This window comes from Globicephala melas, chromosome 1, assembly GCF_963455315.2.
Source record: "Globicephala melas chromosome 1, mGloMel1.2, whole genome shotgun sequence".
In the NCBI taxonomy this organism is placed as follows: Eukaryota; Metazoa; Chordata; class Mammalia; order Artiodactyla; family Delphinidae; genus Globicephala; species Globicephala melas.
The window spans coordinates 14,057,622-14,076,977 of record NC_083314.1 but is presented as its reverse complement, the minus strand read 5'-3'; the positions used below and the strand labels follow the sequence as shown (position 1 = coordinate 14,076,977).

Genomic DNA, 19,356 nt, shown 5'->3' with positions numbered 1-19,356 from the left:
TAGCTTGGGCAGGAGAGTTGTGTATTTCACAAATTTTACAAGTCAAATTGATTTTGGGAAAGAGGACATGTTTGTCCTTGTCTCCAAAAATACTTGGACAGAAGTCCACAAATGTCCAGGGTGTGTGTATCCTGGTTTGGGAAACCTGCTCTTCAGAACTTTAAATATTTACCTATAATTTCGTTCCATCAGTGGTCATTCTAATTCCTCCATCACTTTTTTCGCTGTATCTAATCAGTGTCCAAGACCTGTTCTGCCTGTCTATACGTGTTCTCTCAAAATTATCCTTTCACTTTTTCCCCCGATTGTCCTAATCCAAGTCTTTATTATCAAGAGACAGCATAAATATAGAGATAAGCTTTGGTATCAAATGGGCCTGAGTTCAAGTCTGGCCACCCCAATTAATCTGTGTGATATCTGCAACAGGTTTCTCCTCTGGCCCTTGGTTTTCTCATTTTAAAAAATGGTAGTGATATTTACCTTACAGTATTGTCATGTGGTTTCATTCATTCATTCAATCAACATTTGAGCTACCGCTCTGTACTAAAATCTAAGCACTGAAACTACCTTCAAGAGAAGAACAAAGTCCCCAGCTGTATGAAGTTGACATTCTAGTGATGTGAAATGAGATAATGTATGTTGCCTGGCATAAGACAGGAATGCAGTGAAATGCTGTTCTTGTTTTGTTATTGCTACAACCATGCAACCGCTTTCCAACTGGTAACCCTACTTCCTGGCTCACATGTTTTCAATCCATTGTTCACTGATTATATATAAAACCCAAACTTCTTGAAGAAACAAATGATAGAATATACTTGTCACTTGAGCTTGAGAGTGAAGAAGGTAGGGTCTACTCTAAGGGTCTTACTCCAAGGCCTCCAGCATAGGGAAATGGAGAGAGGAAACCAAAGAAGAATAACAGGTTTGGGAGTGGAAAATAGTGTAATTCTTTTTTGGACCTGTTAAGATTGAGGTCTCTGGGAAGGAGGCTGTTCAAAATACAAATCTGGAACACGAGGAAGGGTATAAAGCCAGAGAGAAGAATTTAGGAATCGATGATAGAATAACAGTAAGTTAAGCTGTAAGGACAAAAGCAACAGTTTCATTAGGATGCTCTAAATTTAAAATTAAAATTCTCAGCCTGGGTTGCCAAAGTCAGCACCATCTAGCACCTTTCCAAAGGAAACGATTGATGAGTCCTCCTGATGAAGATCCTTGTTTTCATCTATCCTACACAAAATACTGAACACCTCTGGTATTTGCTAGCTCTTCTGCCCCTCATACATTGGAGCTGTAGCTACAAAAAGCAAAACCACATTTCATTCTTTAGACCTCATTCTTTAGTCCTGTGCTGTAGATTTCCTTGTTTCTGTAGCAAAGAAACTTACTTAAGCATTACAAAGGTAAGTAAGGAAGCCCACATGTTAGAAGCTGTCAGATCAATGAGAAACTTTAGTGGGCCTAAAGTTTCAATATATTCTTCATTCAAGGCTTATAATCTCTCCTTAAGAAAGTGTGTGTGTTGTTCATGGCCAAATAAAACTTACAGGCACTTAATTCTATGAATAGATTGTAAAGAGGCTAAACTGACAGGACCTTCTTTCTTTAGGAGGCATTGTGAAAAATGACAGTTTTTGAACCCAAACTTCATATACATTTAGGTCCGTAAGTCTCACTGACAGAGTAGACTGTCCTGACTCAATAATTAATGCACTGGGAATTCTCTAGGTAGACTATGATTTGGATACTTTATGGGCTATTATGTCAAGGATCCGTGTCAGATGAGATGCATACACAATGCCTACAGAAAAATTACTGTCACAAGCAAAACTGGTGGGGTTTTTTATGTACTTTAAGAGTAAGTAAGCCTAGGAAAAATATATGACCATTTCTAATTGCCTTGTATTTATTTGCCTTGAAATATGCTTCCGTTTTTATTTGCCCGTAGAGTATATCTTTGAAGAGAATTATTGTATTTCATTTGTTTTCAAAAATGGGTGATAAACATTTCTTAGTTTTGGAATAGGCATTCTAATATTTTCCAACTTAAGTTTCATGCAGTTATTAATCACTATATTAAGCAATAGTATACATTTAAGTTTAAAATTTGAAACATACATTTTTCTTAAAAGAGGAACATTAAAAAAAAAAAAGAGGAACATTTGTTGACCAAACAGACATACATGTTTTTATTCTCTCTCTCTTTAAAGGGATCCTCACCCCCAAAATACCTGTGGAGTACAATGTCTTACTCAACGCTGGAAGTGTAGCACCTCTGATCTTCTCTGCTGGTCATCATCAGTCCATCCTTCTGGAAAATTTGACTCCATCCACACAGTATGAGACAAGGATACAAGCATGTCAAAATGGTGAAAGTCTTTCAGCCACTCGTCCAGGGTTTTTTTTATTTAAAAGTATTTTATTTAAAAATAAATTCCTTAAAAAGGAAGAGATTCTCAATTCAAATACAAAGACTAACATTTCATTTCTTATTGGTACTGGACTGTTTACCCAGACAAATCAGAGCCTGGCATTGAGTGAAGCATTATGCATTTCTGCACATTAAATCATGAATATTTAAATATAGGAAAATGGTGGTTTTGCAAAGTCTTGTTTTTTGTTGTTGTTGTTGGTTTTTGCGGTACGCTGGCCTCTCACTGTTGTGGCCTCTCCCGTTGCGGAGCACAGGCTCCGGATGCACAGGCTCAGCGGCCATGGCTCACGGGCCCAGCCGCTCTGCGGCATGCGGTATATTCCCAGACCAGGGCACGAACCCGCATCCCCTGCATTGGCAGGCGGACTCTCAACCACTGTGCCACCAGGGAAGCCCCAAAGTCTTGTTTTATAAGGCCCTTTAAAAGAAAAGCACCTAGAGCACATACAATAATCATTGGTAATATAAAACAAAATAGGCATTACAAAAATCTCATAGGAAATGTACTCACCTTGGTTCTATTTCAGTTTTATTTAGGGGTGGGAGAGTAGGAAGGGAGACATTATTTAGAAGTTGAGTTACACTCAAATGAATCAACATATTTTACAGTGCTTCCCTGATACCTGTCTCGTGTACCTAACCTGTCACCTTGAGTGTCATGGCTTAGGCTAGTGGTCAATGAAGTCGTCATCTATCTGTGTGGTCTTAAGGAAGAGCCTCTCTCACTTCCTAGATACCTCCAGGTGTTATATAATATGTAACACCCAACTGCTAAGAGAGAAGAAGTATAACTCAAAACAAGTTGCTTCACCTTAGATTAAAGAAATTTACCAACCTTATACTCAACATGAAACTCCTGTCCTTAGGAACTTCTGTTTCCAAATGAGTACTATTTCCCGTAGAGTTGGTTAGGACTAGGGGGTCTGCGATTTTCCTATGCTTCATCTCTGAAATTGAGTCAGTTTGCCCACTTGTCTCTACAAACCAGACTCAGACATTTTGTTTGAAGAGTATTGCTTTACCTGATCCACTCTTCAGCTAATCCACATGGAAATAGCTTTAAATTAAGGTTTTCTTGATTTAAATGCAAAAATCAACTTCTGCCTCTCTGTGTCCCTAAAGCTATGCTGTGAAGAAACAATATCCTTGAAATTCATTGTTTGACTTTTGTGTGTTGAGGGAACAATCATTATTTTTAAATATTAGCAAAAATAAGATACTATTAAGAGCATACATGATGTTCAGGTCACATATACAGTTACGAAATTGAAGCACATTTTCACTTTCTGGCTAGAATAACTGCAGTAAATTAGAGAAACCTCAGTTCAGACAAGCATAAGCTTTATTGTCTATGCCTGTGTAAAAAATGTGGTTAATTAATGGATTTCCCAAATCCCAAATTAATGGATTTCCCAAAAGTGATTCCTTATTTAAATGTTCAAATCCTGAAGAGATTTAAATACTAGTCTAAAGTATGTTTACAAAATTTGTGTGTATACTAAATTTCAGATAAAATGATTGTCATGATATTCGTACCCTTCTATATGTACATATAATTCTTTTCGCTGCTTGACAAGTTATTAAAGGTCTTGGGTTTCTTTTTTTTCAAGGAGGTTGTGGAGTTAGCAGTAGGATATTTGTCAAAACAGCTGAAGGAGCCCCCATGGATCTAAATTCTCCTGTTCTTAAGGCACTGGGATCAGCTTGCATAATGGTTAAATGGACGCCACCTAAAAAACCAAATGGAGTCATCATCAACTACTTTATTCACAGGTAACATTGATTATTACTATTATTGTTGATTATTTAAGAATGTGTACTATTCCAGGACTGTAGAATCAAATACATTTTCTATTTCCATAAGAGAATTGATGGGAATTCATGTGTTTTGAAGCACCTACTAGAAACTAAAATTGGTATTGGAAACTTCTACACGTTATCCAAGGAAAAAAGCCACAACTACCATGTAACATTTTTGTTTGAGCCCTCTTTGAAAGATGAGACCTCATAGCCCAGGAAGCCTTACCTTTGATAGAAGGGTAGAGCTGTCCTCTGGAGGTTCATTGACCAAGAGACATACTCATTCCAGAGGAAGAACCAGGTCTAGGACAAAAATTCTAATTATATCCCACCACCTAGTATGTGGAGATTGGAAAGGCTTTTTCTCATCCTTAAAAGATGACACTTTTCACTTTGCAGTTCCCCTTCTGTTTTGAGGTTTCCACTCACCTGGCTAGATGGTGTTAATGCAGCTTCTTTTCACCATGATACAGAGTTAATTAAGTGTAACCACCTAAAAGGAAGAAAAGAGAGAAGGGAGGGGAAGAGAAGGAGAAAAAGTGAGGAGAGTGAGAGTGAGAATGAGAGGGGGAGAAAGAGAGAAAGAGAGAGAGAGAAAGATGGTGGTTCCATGGGCATTTTGGTTTGAAGGGTATTGTGCTACTTGATCCAGTTTTCATTTGATCAGCATGGACATAGTTTTAAATTAATGTTTTCTTCAAATATATAATGAGGAGAAAGAGGAAAGAGAGAAAGAGACAGACAGGGAGAGATGGAGGGAGAGGGAGGAAGAGAGAGAGCAAGAAAGGAGAAAGTAAAACAAAAACAGAGGAAAGGGACCAGAGAACCTCTCAACTGAGAGTTTGCTATTCAGGCTGTTATAACAGAAATACCATAAACTGTGTGGTTTATAAACAACAAACATTAAATTCTCACAGTTCTGGATTCTGAGAAGTCCAAGATCAAGGTGCTGGCAGATTTACTGTATGGTGAGGGCCCACTTCCTGGCTCACAGATGGCCATCTTCTCACTGTGTCCTCACATGGCAGAAGCAGCAGGGGCCGTGTGGGGTCTCTTTTATAAGGGCACTAATCCCATTCATGAGGGCCCCACCCTCATGACCTAATCACCTCCTAAAGGCCCCACCTCCTAATACCATCCCCTTGGAAGTTAGGATTTCATCATATCATTTTGGGGGAAACACAATCGTTCAGATCATAGCACTGAGATGGAAAAGACACTTTCTAAGAAAGACACCGGCAGACAAAAAATTTGCAGCTGAAAACCCCATTCCAAAAGCCATCTATTTAAATCAGGCATACAAAGCCCAACACATTTTTTTCTCAGATCCTCATCCCACTTCAGCATCCTTTGTTAGTCTCTCCTGCAGCTTCATGTCTTCCCTTGTTTAGTCCTACACCCTGGACACATTGTGAAACTTAGTTTAGGCTCGTCTTACAACTTCAGATATTGAAACCCTTTCATTCAGACCAATCTTCAGCTATGGGAATGTAAGGAAAATTATGAAGGGAGAAAGTATTACTGCATTTCTGGTTTTGTAAATCACATTGCCATAAATGAGCAAGCCAAATGTTTTCTTCTCAGCAAACATTAATTTGAAGAATAATATTTCTGATTCAAATACACATGAACATGTAAAAATGGCTAATGTGAATTTACATTTTACATTAAACACATTAGTGCAGCCTTTACAATGCCCATCTTTGGAATAGTTTTCTTTCATCTACTCAATGCTAATTGTATGAGAAAAGCACATCAAATTCCTATTCTGAATAAAGGGAAATAAAGTATCTGTTATAGACCAGGAAGAGGCTTCTCTCTGTTGGTTTTGTAAATAATGCTCATGATTACAGTGACTATTCCATGGCAGCTATAGAGAGGGAAAACAAGAAATATAATGCAGAAAGCCCGCTTCAATGAAAAATACTGTAAATTGAATTTGACAGCATTTGATGGCATTTGATTATTCTAGTCACAGCCAAACAATGATATAAAGAGTAATATGAAACAGAATGTGTTACTGCCTAGCAGACTCAAAAGCAATAAACCTTCCTCCAGTGTGACACAATCATTTCACAATCATAATTGTAGCCTGTTTGATACCTCTGAGTACAGGAGAAGGGCACTGGCTGACATAGATACATTTTGTTTTTTATTTAAAGTGAAATGAAAATGGTGCGCTGGGGCTCCAGATACAATCGTTATATTCACCTACATAGGCATGAATCACTTGGCAGTTATTTCAGCTGAAGTTTAAATGTGCTTAGACAACAACAATATCAAATTTTTCTTAGATAGCTGCAAAAAAAAAAAATCAGGAATTTGTAAGGACAGAAATAGAATGTAGACACAGAGTTCTTTTTCATTCTGGGACTACATAGAGCCCCACGTATAGTTATAGACACAAGCCTACGGTATTTCTGGGGAGGTTAGGGCATGTAATTTCTGTTTCATCATTTGCCTCCTCTTTCTTCTATCGCCACCAAAGGAAATCTATTTAGCTCAAATCAAAGACAGGGTTTGACCTATGCAGATATTTTCATTAAATTGCGGGAAGCCAACTTGCCAATCCCATCTTGAAGATGTTCGTCTCTGCTCTCTCCAAGCCCCCAAATCATTTCCCCTCAGTAATTCCCATCTATTGTTTAAATGTTGCCTCTAGATAGCATCCTGTTAAAAAGGATCTGCCCTAATAAACAGGTAAGATGTTTATGACTTTAGAAAACAAAACAAAAAATAAGCTAGTAAGGACAAGACTATTCATGTGATTGCTTCTGGTTAGTTCACCTGTTAACATGATCTTTTATTTAGGCTACTTAGTTGACCAATGTGAGTTACAAAAGAGATTTCCTACAATAGGGACAACCTTTATGTTGGCGTTTTGCAACCTGTTTACTGATAGGGCATACATAAGGCCATCTTGGGCATCTGCTTTCTTCTCATAGCAAGTTTGGCTTGTATAATAAAGATTCTTCAGTATTTCCCCTTTATTTTATATCTGTAATCTTGTAAATGGCAAAATCCACCCACAAAATCCAACTTCCATCTACAAAATCCACCAAACTCTTTTTCTTAAGACTTTACAAAACACGTAATAAAATGATCTCCCACTAGGAGATTCCATTTTAAGAGAGACAAAAATGCATGGGGTTTTATTTTCAAAAGCAGGCTCTAAATAAAGAAAAAGATTGGATCAATGTTCAGTAAAAGACAAAAATATATTAAAACACCTTCTAAATGCCGTAAAAGTAAAAATAAGTGATGAACCTTCCAAATATTCAAATAACTAAACATTCAGAAAAACTGAGTAAGGTTTTGAAGGATAAAATCTGAGACAGTTTGAATGGATGGATGATATGGAAGAACATTCCAAGCAGGGTACCATAAATAATATTTTTTTAGAATGAATAATTAAGCTGATTGAGTAAACTAAGAAAAAAGGGCATTGATTCAAAGGTGAAGGAATTTTTATGCAATCAGTTTGTACTATGTGGAAAGACAGTATGGATGTGAAGATGGATAGATAGATAGATAGATAGATAGGTACAGATAGATAGATGGATAATAGATGACAGATAATATTCATATCTACTGTAAGATCTGAGCCCTATTACCAAGGACTTTTACTATAGTAGGAGATGTAAGTCAAACTAAGCAAACAAAACAATGAGCAATATAATGTGAGAAATATAAATATTTACCAAAATATTTACAGGAGACAGGGACTCTTTCTGTCTGGAATATTTATGGAAGACTTCCATGGATGAAGTTGATGTCATTGAAACTTGGCCTTACAAAATAAAAATTTAATGACTGTTTAAATTAAAAATAATGTTTTTAAAAAAACTTTTTAACAGTACAGAATATTACAAAGGTTATGCATCCCTTTTTTATGACTTACCCATGTATATAGTTCCCATTGATAGACATAACTACTATTAATTTTAATATATGTAACGTTGATGTTTTCTATTTATAGTTTCCCTTACATAAGGAATTGTTCAAATTTTCTTTGACCATTTGGGGACACACACACACACACATACACACACACCCCCCTCATTTCTTTTAATGACTCAACAATATTTTATTATATGGATGTGTATCATGTATTATTTAACCAGTCTCCTATTGTTGGCAAAATCGGTGATTTCTAAGTTTTCATTACAAAAGCAATTCTCCAAAAAAATCTTTACAATAAACATATGGAAGATTATTCTTAGTACTAGAAGTGCAGGATCCAATTTTGTGCATTTTAAATTTTGGAGATTGCTAAATTGTCTTCTAAAAATGGTATATGAGAATTTCTAATTCTGAAAACTCTAATCAATACTGGGACCAAACAATCTTTCAAATCTTTGCTAGTTCAGTATTTTATAAATTTATTTATTTGTTTGTTTATTTATTTATGGCTGCGTTGGGTCTTCGTTGCTGCTCACAGGCTTTCTCTGGTTGTGGCGAGCGGGGGCTGCTCTTCATTGCGGTGCATGGGCTTCTCATTGCGGTGGCTTCCCTTGTTGTGGAGCACGGGCTCTAGGCATGCGGGCTTCAGTAGTTGTGGCTTGCGGGCTCTAGAGTGCAGGCTTCAGTAGTTGTGGCACACGGGTTTAGTTGCTCCGCGGCATGTGGGATCTTCCCAGACCAGGGATTGAACCCGTGTTCCCTGCATTGGCAGGAGGATTCTTAACCACTGCGCCACCAGGGAAGCCCTAGTATTTTAAATGGCATATTATTGTTGTTTTAATTAAAATTTTGGTCATTATAAGGCTGTTCATTTATTTATTTCTAATATATATTTGTGTGTGTATAGTATATATCTTTAGACTATTTTCTTTTAGATTGTTTCTTGTTAATTTATCCTTTTTACATATTATGGAAATTCTTTTAGTGATCATATTAAACATAACACATCAATTATTTCTTCCAGCACTTTTCTGGCTCTACTCCTTATATCTAAATATAGATTGGATTTTGTTTTTTGTTTTCTTGAAGTATAATTAACACATTATTATTAGTTTCAAGTGTACAGCATAATGATTCAATATTTGTATACACTTCAAAATGATCACCACAATAAGTCTAGTTACCATCTGTCACCATATACAGTTACAAAATTTTTTCTTTATGATGACAACTATTTTTTTACTTTCTTAGCAACTTTCAAATTTGCAACATAATATTACTGACCCTAGTCACCATGCTGTACATTACACACTTATTTCTTTTATATCTAGAAATTTGTACCTCTTTTCCCATTCTGCCCATCCCTCAAAGCCCTCCCCTCTTTTAGCCACCAGTCTATTCCATGTATCTGTGAGTCTGGTTTTGTTTTCTTTTTTTCATTTGTTTTGTTTTTTAGATTTCACATGTGAGTGAAATCCTATGGTATTTGTCTTTCTCTGACTTATTTCACTTAGCATAATACCCTCAAGGTCCATTCATGTTGTCATAAATCGCAAATTTTTATTCTTTTTTATGGCTGAGTAGTACTCCTTATATATATACCACATCTTCTTTATCCATTCATCCATAGATGGACACTTAGGTTACTTCCATATCTTGGCTATTGTAAAAAATGCTACAATGAACATAGGGATACATATATCTTTTCAAATTAGTGTTTTCATATTTTTTTGTATAAATACCCAGAAGTGGAATTGCTGATGTTCTATTTTTAATTTTTTGAGGACCCTCCATACTGTTTTCCACTGTGTCTGTACCAATATATGTTTCTATCACGAGTGCACAAGGTTTCCCTTTTCTCCACATCCTCACCAACATTTGTTATTTCTTGTCCTTTTGATAATAGCCATTCTGACAGGTGTGAGATGATATATCATTGTGGTTTTGACTTGCATTTCACTGGTGATTAGTAATGTCGAGCATCTTTTCATGTGCCTGTTGGCCATCTGTATGTCTTCTTTGTAAAAAATGTGTATTCAGACCCTCTGCCATTTTTTAATTGGATTGTTTGTTTTTCTGTTGTTGAGCTGTATGAGTTCTTTATATATTTTGGATATTTACTCCTTATCAGATATATGACTTGAAAATATCTTCTCCCATTCAGTAGGTTGACTTTTTATTTTATTGATGGTTTCCTTCCTTTTTAGTTTAATTTAGTCCCATTTGTTTATTTTTGCTTTTGTTGCCATTGCTTTTGGAGTTAGATCCAAAAAGCTATTGCCAAGAGCAATGTCCAGGAGCTCACTGCCTAACGTTTCTTCCAGGAGTTTTATGGTTTCTGATCTTACATTAATAGACTGATTTTGTTTTAAGGAATGAGACAGGAAATCTAGACATTTGTGGGGTTTTTTCTCAGAAAAATTAACTTTTAATAATCGGAATTCAGTCCTTAATTATACTTATATAAAATAACATGGAGAAAATTTACCTTCAATAGACTCATGCATTTACCTCAAATAGAATATCATTCAGTGAACTTCTAACAAGTGTATTTCAGGATGAAAGAGAGTAAGTTTAGAAGGAAGATCTGAGATGGAGGAAAGAATAGTGAACACTGAATCAATTTGTTCAATGAATATATAAATATTTAAAGCCTTTACAAAGTAATTTTTTAAAATAATGGCTAAGTTGCAAAGTTTTTAAAAAGCAGGAGTAAAAGTGTTGTACAAAAATAATTTGAAGACCCCATCTATCTGTAAGAGTGGTTAGGCAGAGCTAGAAACCTCCCAGGAAACCTTGCTTTTCCAACTGTGCAGGCTTAAGCTTCTCTGGCTGATGTGACAAGGACTCTACAGGTTGCAACCAAAAGCTCTCTTGATTGGTGAATGTACTTCCCAAACACTCTCACTTCATGTCTCTTTTTGTATCAATTAGGCATTCGTTATTTTTTTTTAAGCTATCTAGTTTGTCAACATTATTTTACAATTTACTGATTTGAAAGGCCACCTATACAAAATTCCCGTGTGTCGTCTCATCCATTTCAGGACTTTGTATTCTGTTTCCTTTGTGGTAGATAAAATATTAGTAAGCAAAGACTGATGGCAAAGACATCGCAGGTGAATAAAATGACTGGAATAAGCAAAATTCCCAACACCGAAGGCGTAGGGTTCCGTGCTCAGGCTTGGCTGGAGACTTTGTTATTTGTAGGGAGAATTTAGAAGGTCGGCTTGACAGTAGATTTTGGAAGACTTTAAATACTAGGCTGAGGAGTTCAGGGTTTTGATTTGGAAACAATGAGAGCCATTAAAGATTTGGAGTAAAATAGAGAAGCAGTGTGACAGAATGGACAAAGCATGGCATTTGTAGTCAGAAGATATGGCTTCCAGGTCCTGGGTCTGCCACTTACAAGTTATGTGACCTTGGGCAAGTCACTATGTTCCCTAAGCTTTCACTTCTATGTAAGTTAGGCTGATAAACATAGAAAATAATTAACCTCTAGAATTTCATAGGAATTAAATGAAATCATGTATGTGAAAGTACTGTGTTAAACATAAAGCACAATAAAAAATAGAAAGTTATCCAAGATGGACCACCCACAGCCATGCTTGGGGAAGACAAATCTGGCAGTTATATATGTATATTTAAGGACAAGGAAAGAGGTTCATGATGGTAAAAGAAGCAGATTGCACGACAGTACACCTAGTATGATTCTGTTTTTCTTTAAATACATGGAATTTTTTTTACATTTATATGTGCACGAAAAATGTCTGGAATGTTAAACACCAAAAGAAAGTTAACGGTGCTTATCTCAGAGATAGGTTACGGATGATTCTTGTGTTTTTGCTCATCTTTATTTTCTAATTACTTTTTACAATCAATATGTAATATGGTGTGATAAAGACAAAATGATAAATTCAGTGAGTCCAGATGCAAATCTATCATTACCCTCTTTACAATTTTCCTGTTTCCCTCTTTCTGTGAACATCATCCTCATTTTCTGTAGCAATCACGGTCTGCTAGAAAAGAGAAACCACACCAGTTATTTTATTTTATTTATTTATTTGTTTATTTTTTTTGCGGTACGCGGGCCTCTCACTGTTGTGGCCTCTCCCGTTGCGGAGCACAGGCTCCGGACGCGCAGGCTCAGTGGCCATGGCTCATGGGCCCAGACGCTCCGCGGCATGTGGGATCTACCCGGACCGGGGCACGAACCCGTGTCCCCTGCATCGGCAGGCGGACTCTCAACTACTGCACCACCAGGGAAGCCCCACACCAGTTATTTTAATAGAAAGAATTTAATATAAATAATTACTACCTGATTGTAAATTTGTTAACTAGGTAACTGAAAGGATGAAAGAGAACTCGAGGATATCATAGAGGTGGCAACTGCAGGAAAGAGCTAATACCCTTAGGACTGAGGCAACAAAGAGAAACGGCTTGAATTATTAAAACTTAGAAACTTAGAGGGGAGCACCTGTGATGCTGGAACCCAGACATCCAAGGAGGGGGCACCTGTCAGCTGGTGCAGGTGTCTGTAGGAGGAGGCATGAGATGAAGCTGGCTTTCCAAGTGTTGGAAAAATGTCATATTTGAATCATCTGCTCCTAAGGGAGAAGGATCTACTGCTTACAAGGTGAAGAATCCTTGCTGCAGAGAAGCTCATGTAATCAGCAAGCAAACAGGAAGCAAATAGGAAGGAGCCCCTTCCCTTTTCCTTTCAGTTCTCTAATCACCCTCTGGCGCCCCCTATTGGCAGATCCCAATATAGAATCAGCTAGTAAAGCAGGAATGTAGAGGGCAGAGTCCCAGCCCCACTGTCATAAAGCCAAATATAGAAGGGTAGGTTTAGAGCTGAGAGACAATAACTTAATAATGAGAACATTTTTGTGGTTCTTGTTGGAACCAAAATCTTGGATTATTCTTGTCAACCAGTCAGTCATCCAGTCATTGCTTCAAAAATAAGATGCAGTCTGACTTCAGGGAACTTGTAGTATAGTAGGAGAGATATAAAAAAGAAATGTCTATTACAATACACTGTGACAAGTGAGTCCATAAAGAAAAGACTAAGCACATAGAAGGATATTGTAACCCTATTTGAGAGAGAAGCAAGGGAAAGACTTTCTATTGAATTTTGACCAGAATGTAAAATGGGAATAGAAATCTCAGAAGGTGAATCTGCAATGGTCAGCACAGGCCAGTTCTATGGCGAATCACTGAAGAGTTTTAAATGCAATTAAGTCCTAAAATTTTTGAAGGGTATTTGAATCTCTTTCCTCAACACCAGAACAGCCACCCACTCAGGAAAGCTGGATGATTCAACCTTCCCAAAGCATTTTTTAAATCATCTATGTTTCCATTTCCTCTACCATCGACCTAGTTCAGGATCCACATTTATTCTCATGTGGACTGTTGAGATGACCTTTTCATCGTGTGACTGCTGTCACTCCCTGTTCAATGCAGCCTTTACACAACTGCTGGATTTGTCTTCCTAAATACAGGCTTTGGACATCGTTTCTTTTTTTTAGTTGAAGTATAGTTGATTAATGATTTTATGTTAGTTTCCAGTGTACAGCAAAGGAATTCAGTTATATATATATATATATATATATATATATATATATATATATATATATATATATATATATATATATATATATATATATATATATATATATATATATTAGTGTGTATCTGTTTATCCCAAACTCCAAATTTATCCTTCCCCCAACCTTTCCTCTTTGGTAACCATTAGTTTTCTGTGTCAGTGAGTCTGTTTCTGTTTGTAAATAAATTCATTTGTGTCATGTTTTAGATTCCACATGTAAGTGATGTCACAGAGTATTTGTCTTTCTTTCTGACTTACTTCGCTTGGTATGATAATCTCTAGGTCCATCCATGTTGCTGCAAATAGCATCATTTCATTCTTGTTTATGGCTGAGTAATATTCCATTGCATATATGTACCACATCTTCTTTAACCATTCATCTGTCAGTGGACATTTAGGTTGCTTCCCTGTCTTGGCTATTGTAAATAGGGCTGCAGTGAACATTGGAGTGCATGTATCTTTTCGAATTAGAGTTTTCATCTTTTCCAGATATATGCCCAGGAGTGGGATTGCTGGATCCTATGGTAGCTCTATTTTAGTTTTTTAAGGAACCTCCATACTGTCCTCCATAGTGGCTGTACCAATTTACATTCCAACCAACAGTGTAAGAGGGTTCCCTTTTCTCCACACCCTCTTACAGCTTTGGACATCATTTCTATGATAACTTCCTTTGTATTGTGTATTACATTTGACCCAGTAATTTTCACATGCATTACTTGATTTAATTCTTACCAAAATTCTAGACATTATAACCTATAAGATCATTGACTCCAGTTTACAAAGTGACATGAACACTAGAGAACACAGGTGAGTTTGCCCAAGGTCATTTAATGATGTGTCAAGGCCAAGGCTTACAATCCATCTCCTCTGACTACAGGTGTTTCTGGCTATTTATTTAAATTAAGAGTATTCTTAATATTCTTCATAAGGTAAGGTTGGCAGTTTCATAATGTTAAATTGTTATGGGAAATACACTGAATTATAGGATTTTGTTTTAATTACTTTTGAAGATAAGCACTGAGAACTTCTGGCATTCCAAGAGAGTAGGGAGTTCTTTAAAAGGTTATACCACATGAAAACAACAGAAGTATGAATGCCCTTTAAAATATATAGTTCCTAGTTTAATAATTATTTTTGTTTTCTTCTTAAGTGTTAAGCAACATTAAATTAACTCTAGTTGGAAAAGTGCATTATTGAAGTATCTCCCCAATGAACTTAAGTATAGAAGAACTAATTGTTTGACTCTTCAGAGAGAACTGAAAATGTGATTTCCCTAAACATAGACTGTTCAGGAGGAAGCACTTCCAGTTAAACACAGTTGAAGCCTACATCTTAAATAAATTAGGAGTAATTGTCATCTACTCAACATCTTCTGTTCAAAGTTCATTTAGACGTAAAAATGTTCTTTTTTGTTGTTGTTGTTGTTAATACCACAAATGGACTGTTTACCTCACTGTAATATTAATTAAATATTCAGTCGTGATAAGAAATACTTAACCCAGCTGCATCCTTTAACTGTTTTGGTGGATAAACTTGGGGCTAACATAATACTTAATCTCTTACATAGTATAGATTTTTAAAATTCACACTCTCAGGCAATTTTTTAAAGAATTGTCAGTTGTGTGTGTGTATGTGTGTTTTTATGTTTTTTTCTTTTTTTCTTCTTGTTTTGTTTTTTTTTTTCTTTTTCTTTTTTTAATAGAACGTCAGTTTTATCACAACCATGGCTACACCTCGATGTGGGAATTCATGAGAATTTAATAAAGTTCATTGACTTGTCATAGAAAGTTTGAAGCCAGACAAAATAGAAAGTTTTATTTACCCATAGAAGTTCATATGTTTGCCTGCTATATTATGTTCCCAGCAAACACCTTTTAAAAAACTGACTGAGAGGAATACTTGGCTGTGAGCCCTGTGGTCCTCATTAGAGTGGATCCCTCCCAGTGACACATCTGGTACCTGGTATCTGCAGCAAGTACAAAGGCCAAACCCTGCAAACCTACACTGAGTGCAGAGCCTGGCCCAGGCATGGTAGCAAGGAATAATGTGGTGGGTTGACTAACCATAATTGCAAGTCACGGGGAGTATCTGTGAAGCCTCCACAGTCTCCAGCAGGTAGACTGTCATTGCTCATACCTGGGTCATAGTGACTTATCAAGTTGAGGATCATCAAATTCCCAGAGCCAAAGATTTTAAATAGCCTGACTTTTCGTGAAAGGTACTGTCATTGACTTTGTCTTAATAACCCTTTCCGTTTTGATGGTTAATCTGATGTGGCAGCATGTGAATATGCCAGCATCTGAAGAGTGTGTTAATTAAATACTCCTAACAGCCTGGAAAATACTGATTTATTCATCACTCTCTTCTCAACTAGAGATGAAGCTGAAAGAGGAAAGGGTCATCCCTTGGGTACATTCTTCCCCAACCTAGAATACTTACCCTTGTAGAAAAGTAGAGTTGATAGAGACGAGGCAAAGATGCAGAAAAGCCATGGAATTATATGCCTTTTGGCCATTCACTCAAAAAAAAATTTTGACTGGAATTTTGATGTTAGTAGATGCAAACTATTATATATAGAATAGATAAGCAACAAGGTCCTACTGTATGACACAGGGAACTATATTCAATACCCTCAGATAAACCATAATAGAAATGAATATACAAAAGAATGTGTCTACATGTATAACTGAATCACTTTGCTGTACACCAGAAACTCATACAACATTGTAAATCAACTATACTTCAATTAAAAGAAAAACTATTAAACCTACTGGGCTCAGATGTTGAGAACACAGAAAGAGACCAACCAGGATTCCTCAGGAACTTCCAATTCTGGTCAGGTCTGCATCATGATTTTACACCCAGATGAGCAAATATCTGTTCCAAATGAAATATTAGCTATCTGGGGTGATTCCAGCAACTGACAATTCCATTTCTCTTACTTAGATGTTTAATGCTCTATATGTTAAGTGCCAAAAGAGTTTGCATGGGACTTGTGGGGGAGGTTTGCAGGGGGGAAGGGGAGGAGTGAAGTATAGTTGATTTACAATATTGTGTTAGTGTCAAGTATACAGCAAAGTGATTCAGTTCCTTTCTCTGTGTGACTTACTTCATGGGCCCTAGTTTTAACATCAGTAAAATCTAAAGATGGACCTAAACAATCACCTTCTCAGGTAGTTGAAAGAATTTTTTGAGCATACTCTGCGTTTTACTAGGTTTTGGAGAAGCCATAGGAAATAAATTTGACTTTTACCCTTTAAAGAGCTCTAAAGCAAATTCCTGTTATTAGACTTAACATGTTCATTTCATTAATGGGACTGTTGAAAAATTGAGTTTGTAAAAATTTCTTCTAAAAAGCAATTCCTTACTCTGTCTACAAACCTTCTTTTGAAGTGTGCCGTGTCACTGATTGTTTTGCTGGTTTCCTTCCAGACGTCCTGCTGGCCTTGAAGAGGAATCCCTTTTGTTTGTCTGGTCAGAAGGAGCCCTTGAATTTATTGACAATGCAGATACTTTGAGACCTTTCACGCTCTATGAATATCGGGTCAGAGCCCGTAACTCCAGGGGCACTGTGGAGAGTCTGTGGTCATCAGCACGGACTCTAGAAGCCCCACCTCAAGATCTGCCAGCGCCCTGGGCTCAAGCCACTGGTGCTCATTCAGTTCTACTGAACTGGACGAAGCCAGAATCTCCCAATGGCATTATCTCCCAGTACCGTGTGGTCTACCAAGAGAGAACCGATGACCCGACGTTGAACTTCTCTGTTGTGCACGCTTTCACCGTGACGGTAAGAACTTCAGAAAAAAAGTATAACAGATACTTAGATTATCTGGTTAATATGTTGACCTTAATTTTCTTATCTGCCTTGTCATTTTTCTTCACTTGGGGCTTAAACATATATATGAAAATGGTTAGGTGCAAAAAATGCAACGTAGCCATGGACTAAGTATAAGAGATATTGGAGACCAGTTTTCAAACCACGGTTAATTTGTGTTACCTCCAGCAAATACGTGAATCTCTCTTTGCGTGATTTCCAAATCCATTAAATGGGAATATTAAATGTGTCCCTCTACACCTCATGAGGATGAGGCTCAGATGAAATTAGACATGTCACATATGTCGATGTGATACTATTGGCTCTTTGAGGAAAAAGAAAATTAAATTTCTAGGTAGACCTGTCTAGATACGTAGAGTTATACATATACATCACATGCACTATAACTTAGTGTTGATTTTTCAGGGCTGGCCTCTTCTGGCCCATAACACAACTTAATTCAGTCTACCTTGTATCTCCTGAGAGCTTTCTTTACCCCTGGCATAGCCTGACATTCTATGGGAGTTACAAAAATAGGATGATCCTTATCTTGGGGAGCTTTCTCTGTTATAATACTGCAGAGATGAGAACTGAACATAAAAAAGTAAGAGTAGGGCTTCCCTGGTGGCGCAGTGGTTGAGAGTCCGCCTGCCGATGCAGGGGACACAGGTTCGTGCCCCAGTCCGGGAAGATCCCACATGCCACAGAGCACCTGGGCCCGTGAGCCATGGCCACTGGGCCTGCGCGTCTAGAGCCTGTGCTCCGCAATGGGAGAGGCCACAGCAGTGAGAGGCCCGCGCACCACAAAAAAAAAAAAAAAAAAGTAAGAGTAGTAGTGGGTTACAGCCCATAATATCCACCACACTGGGATTCAGGTCCCAAACCCTACCACCTACCAGCTGCAAACCACAATACAAGTGAGAATATCATACACCAAAAGTGTTAGGCAAGAAATGCTCTGGAAAGTGTGTAAATGTGACGCAATTTGTGTAAAACATTCTGGAATATTGTAAATAGAGAGAGGAGACATATTGGGACAAGGGAATACTCTGCAACTTACCCATAAAGCAACCTGTAGGGAGAGGGGGCACTTTTACTTTTTACTTCATATGATTCTTTAGTTTTGACTTTTTCCAATGACGGTTTATTCCATTATTTTATTTAAAAATATGTTTTAAAACTCTTAGTGAAGATCTGTGAAACACAAAATTAACCAAGTTATGTCTGAGAGATATTACTTGGCTGCCCTGACTCTCCCCAGCATTGAGAAAAATGACTGGCAGATAGCACATATTAACAGAAAAAGAAAAGAGAAGAAAAGAAAGAAATGCTCTGGGAGATCAGCAGGAAACCCTCAGATTTCCTTCACAGAGATGAAACATTGTGGTCTTGGGAGTCAAATACATAGGGTTTTCAAAACGTGCCAAGACCTTGCTAAGTGTGAAACCCCTCATAAGTGAGAAAGAATAGACATCGTAAAGCACCATTGTCAAAGACCAGACCATTTTCTATGCTTCCAGTTTTGGCAGCCCACTTTATATGAAGGTTATCTTATAGAGTATATATAGAGTATAACATCTATCAAAATGTTTAAATAAGATGAGGCAAACATATTTTCATGAAACTCCAGAAGAATCTTCATAAATGAATAAAGTACAATATTTTCTCACCGTCCTATGTTCAAATTTCTCATAGAATTAAGAAATAAGCAGTGTGTAAATTAAAGAAATCTTCATTTTTTAAAATTTAATCTTTATTTTATATTGGGAGTATAGTTGATTTACAATGTTGTGTTAGTTT

The 19,356-nt window shown here is 37.0% G+C and overlaps 1 protein-coding gene across 1 annotated transcript in view; it reads left to right on the top strand.

The window, feature by feature from the left end:
- USH2A (usherin) overlaps positions 1-19,356 on the top strand; it is a 773,776-nt gene that overhangs the window by 622,340 nt on the left and 132,080 nt on the right. Inside the window, exons 58-60 of the mRNA XM_060289919.1 lie at positions 2,211-2,369; positions 4,045-4,207; positions 17,175-17,529. Of these exons, the coding sequence (XP_060145902.1) occupies positions 2,211-2,369; positions 4,045-4,207; positions 17,175-17,529 (677 nt within the window). The remainder of the gene's footprint in view (positions 1-2,210; positions 2,370-4,044; positions 4,208-17,174; positions 17,530-19,356) is intronic.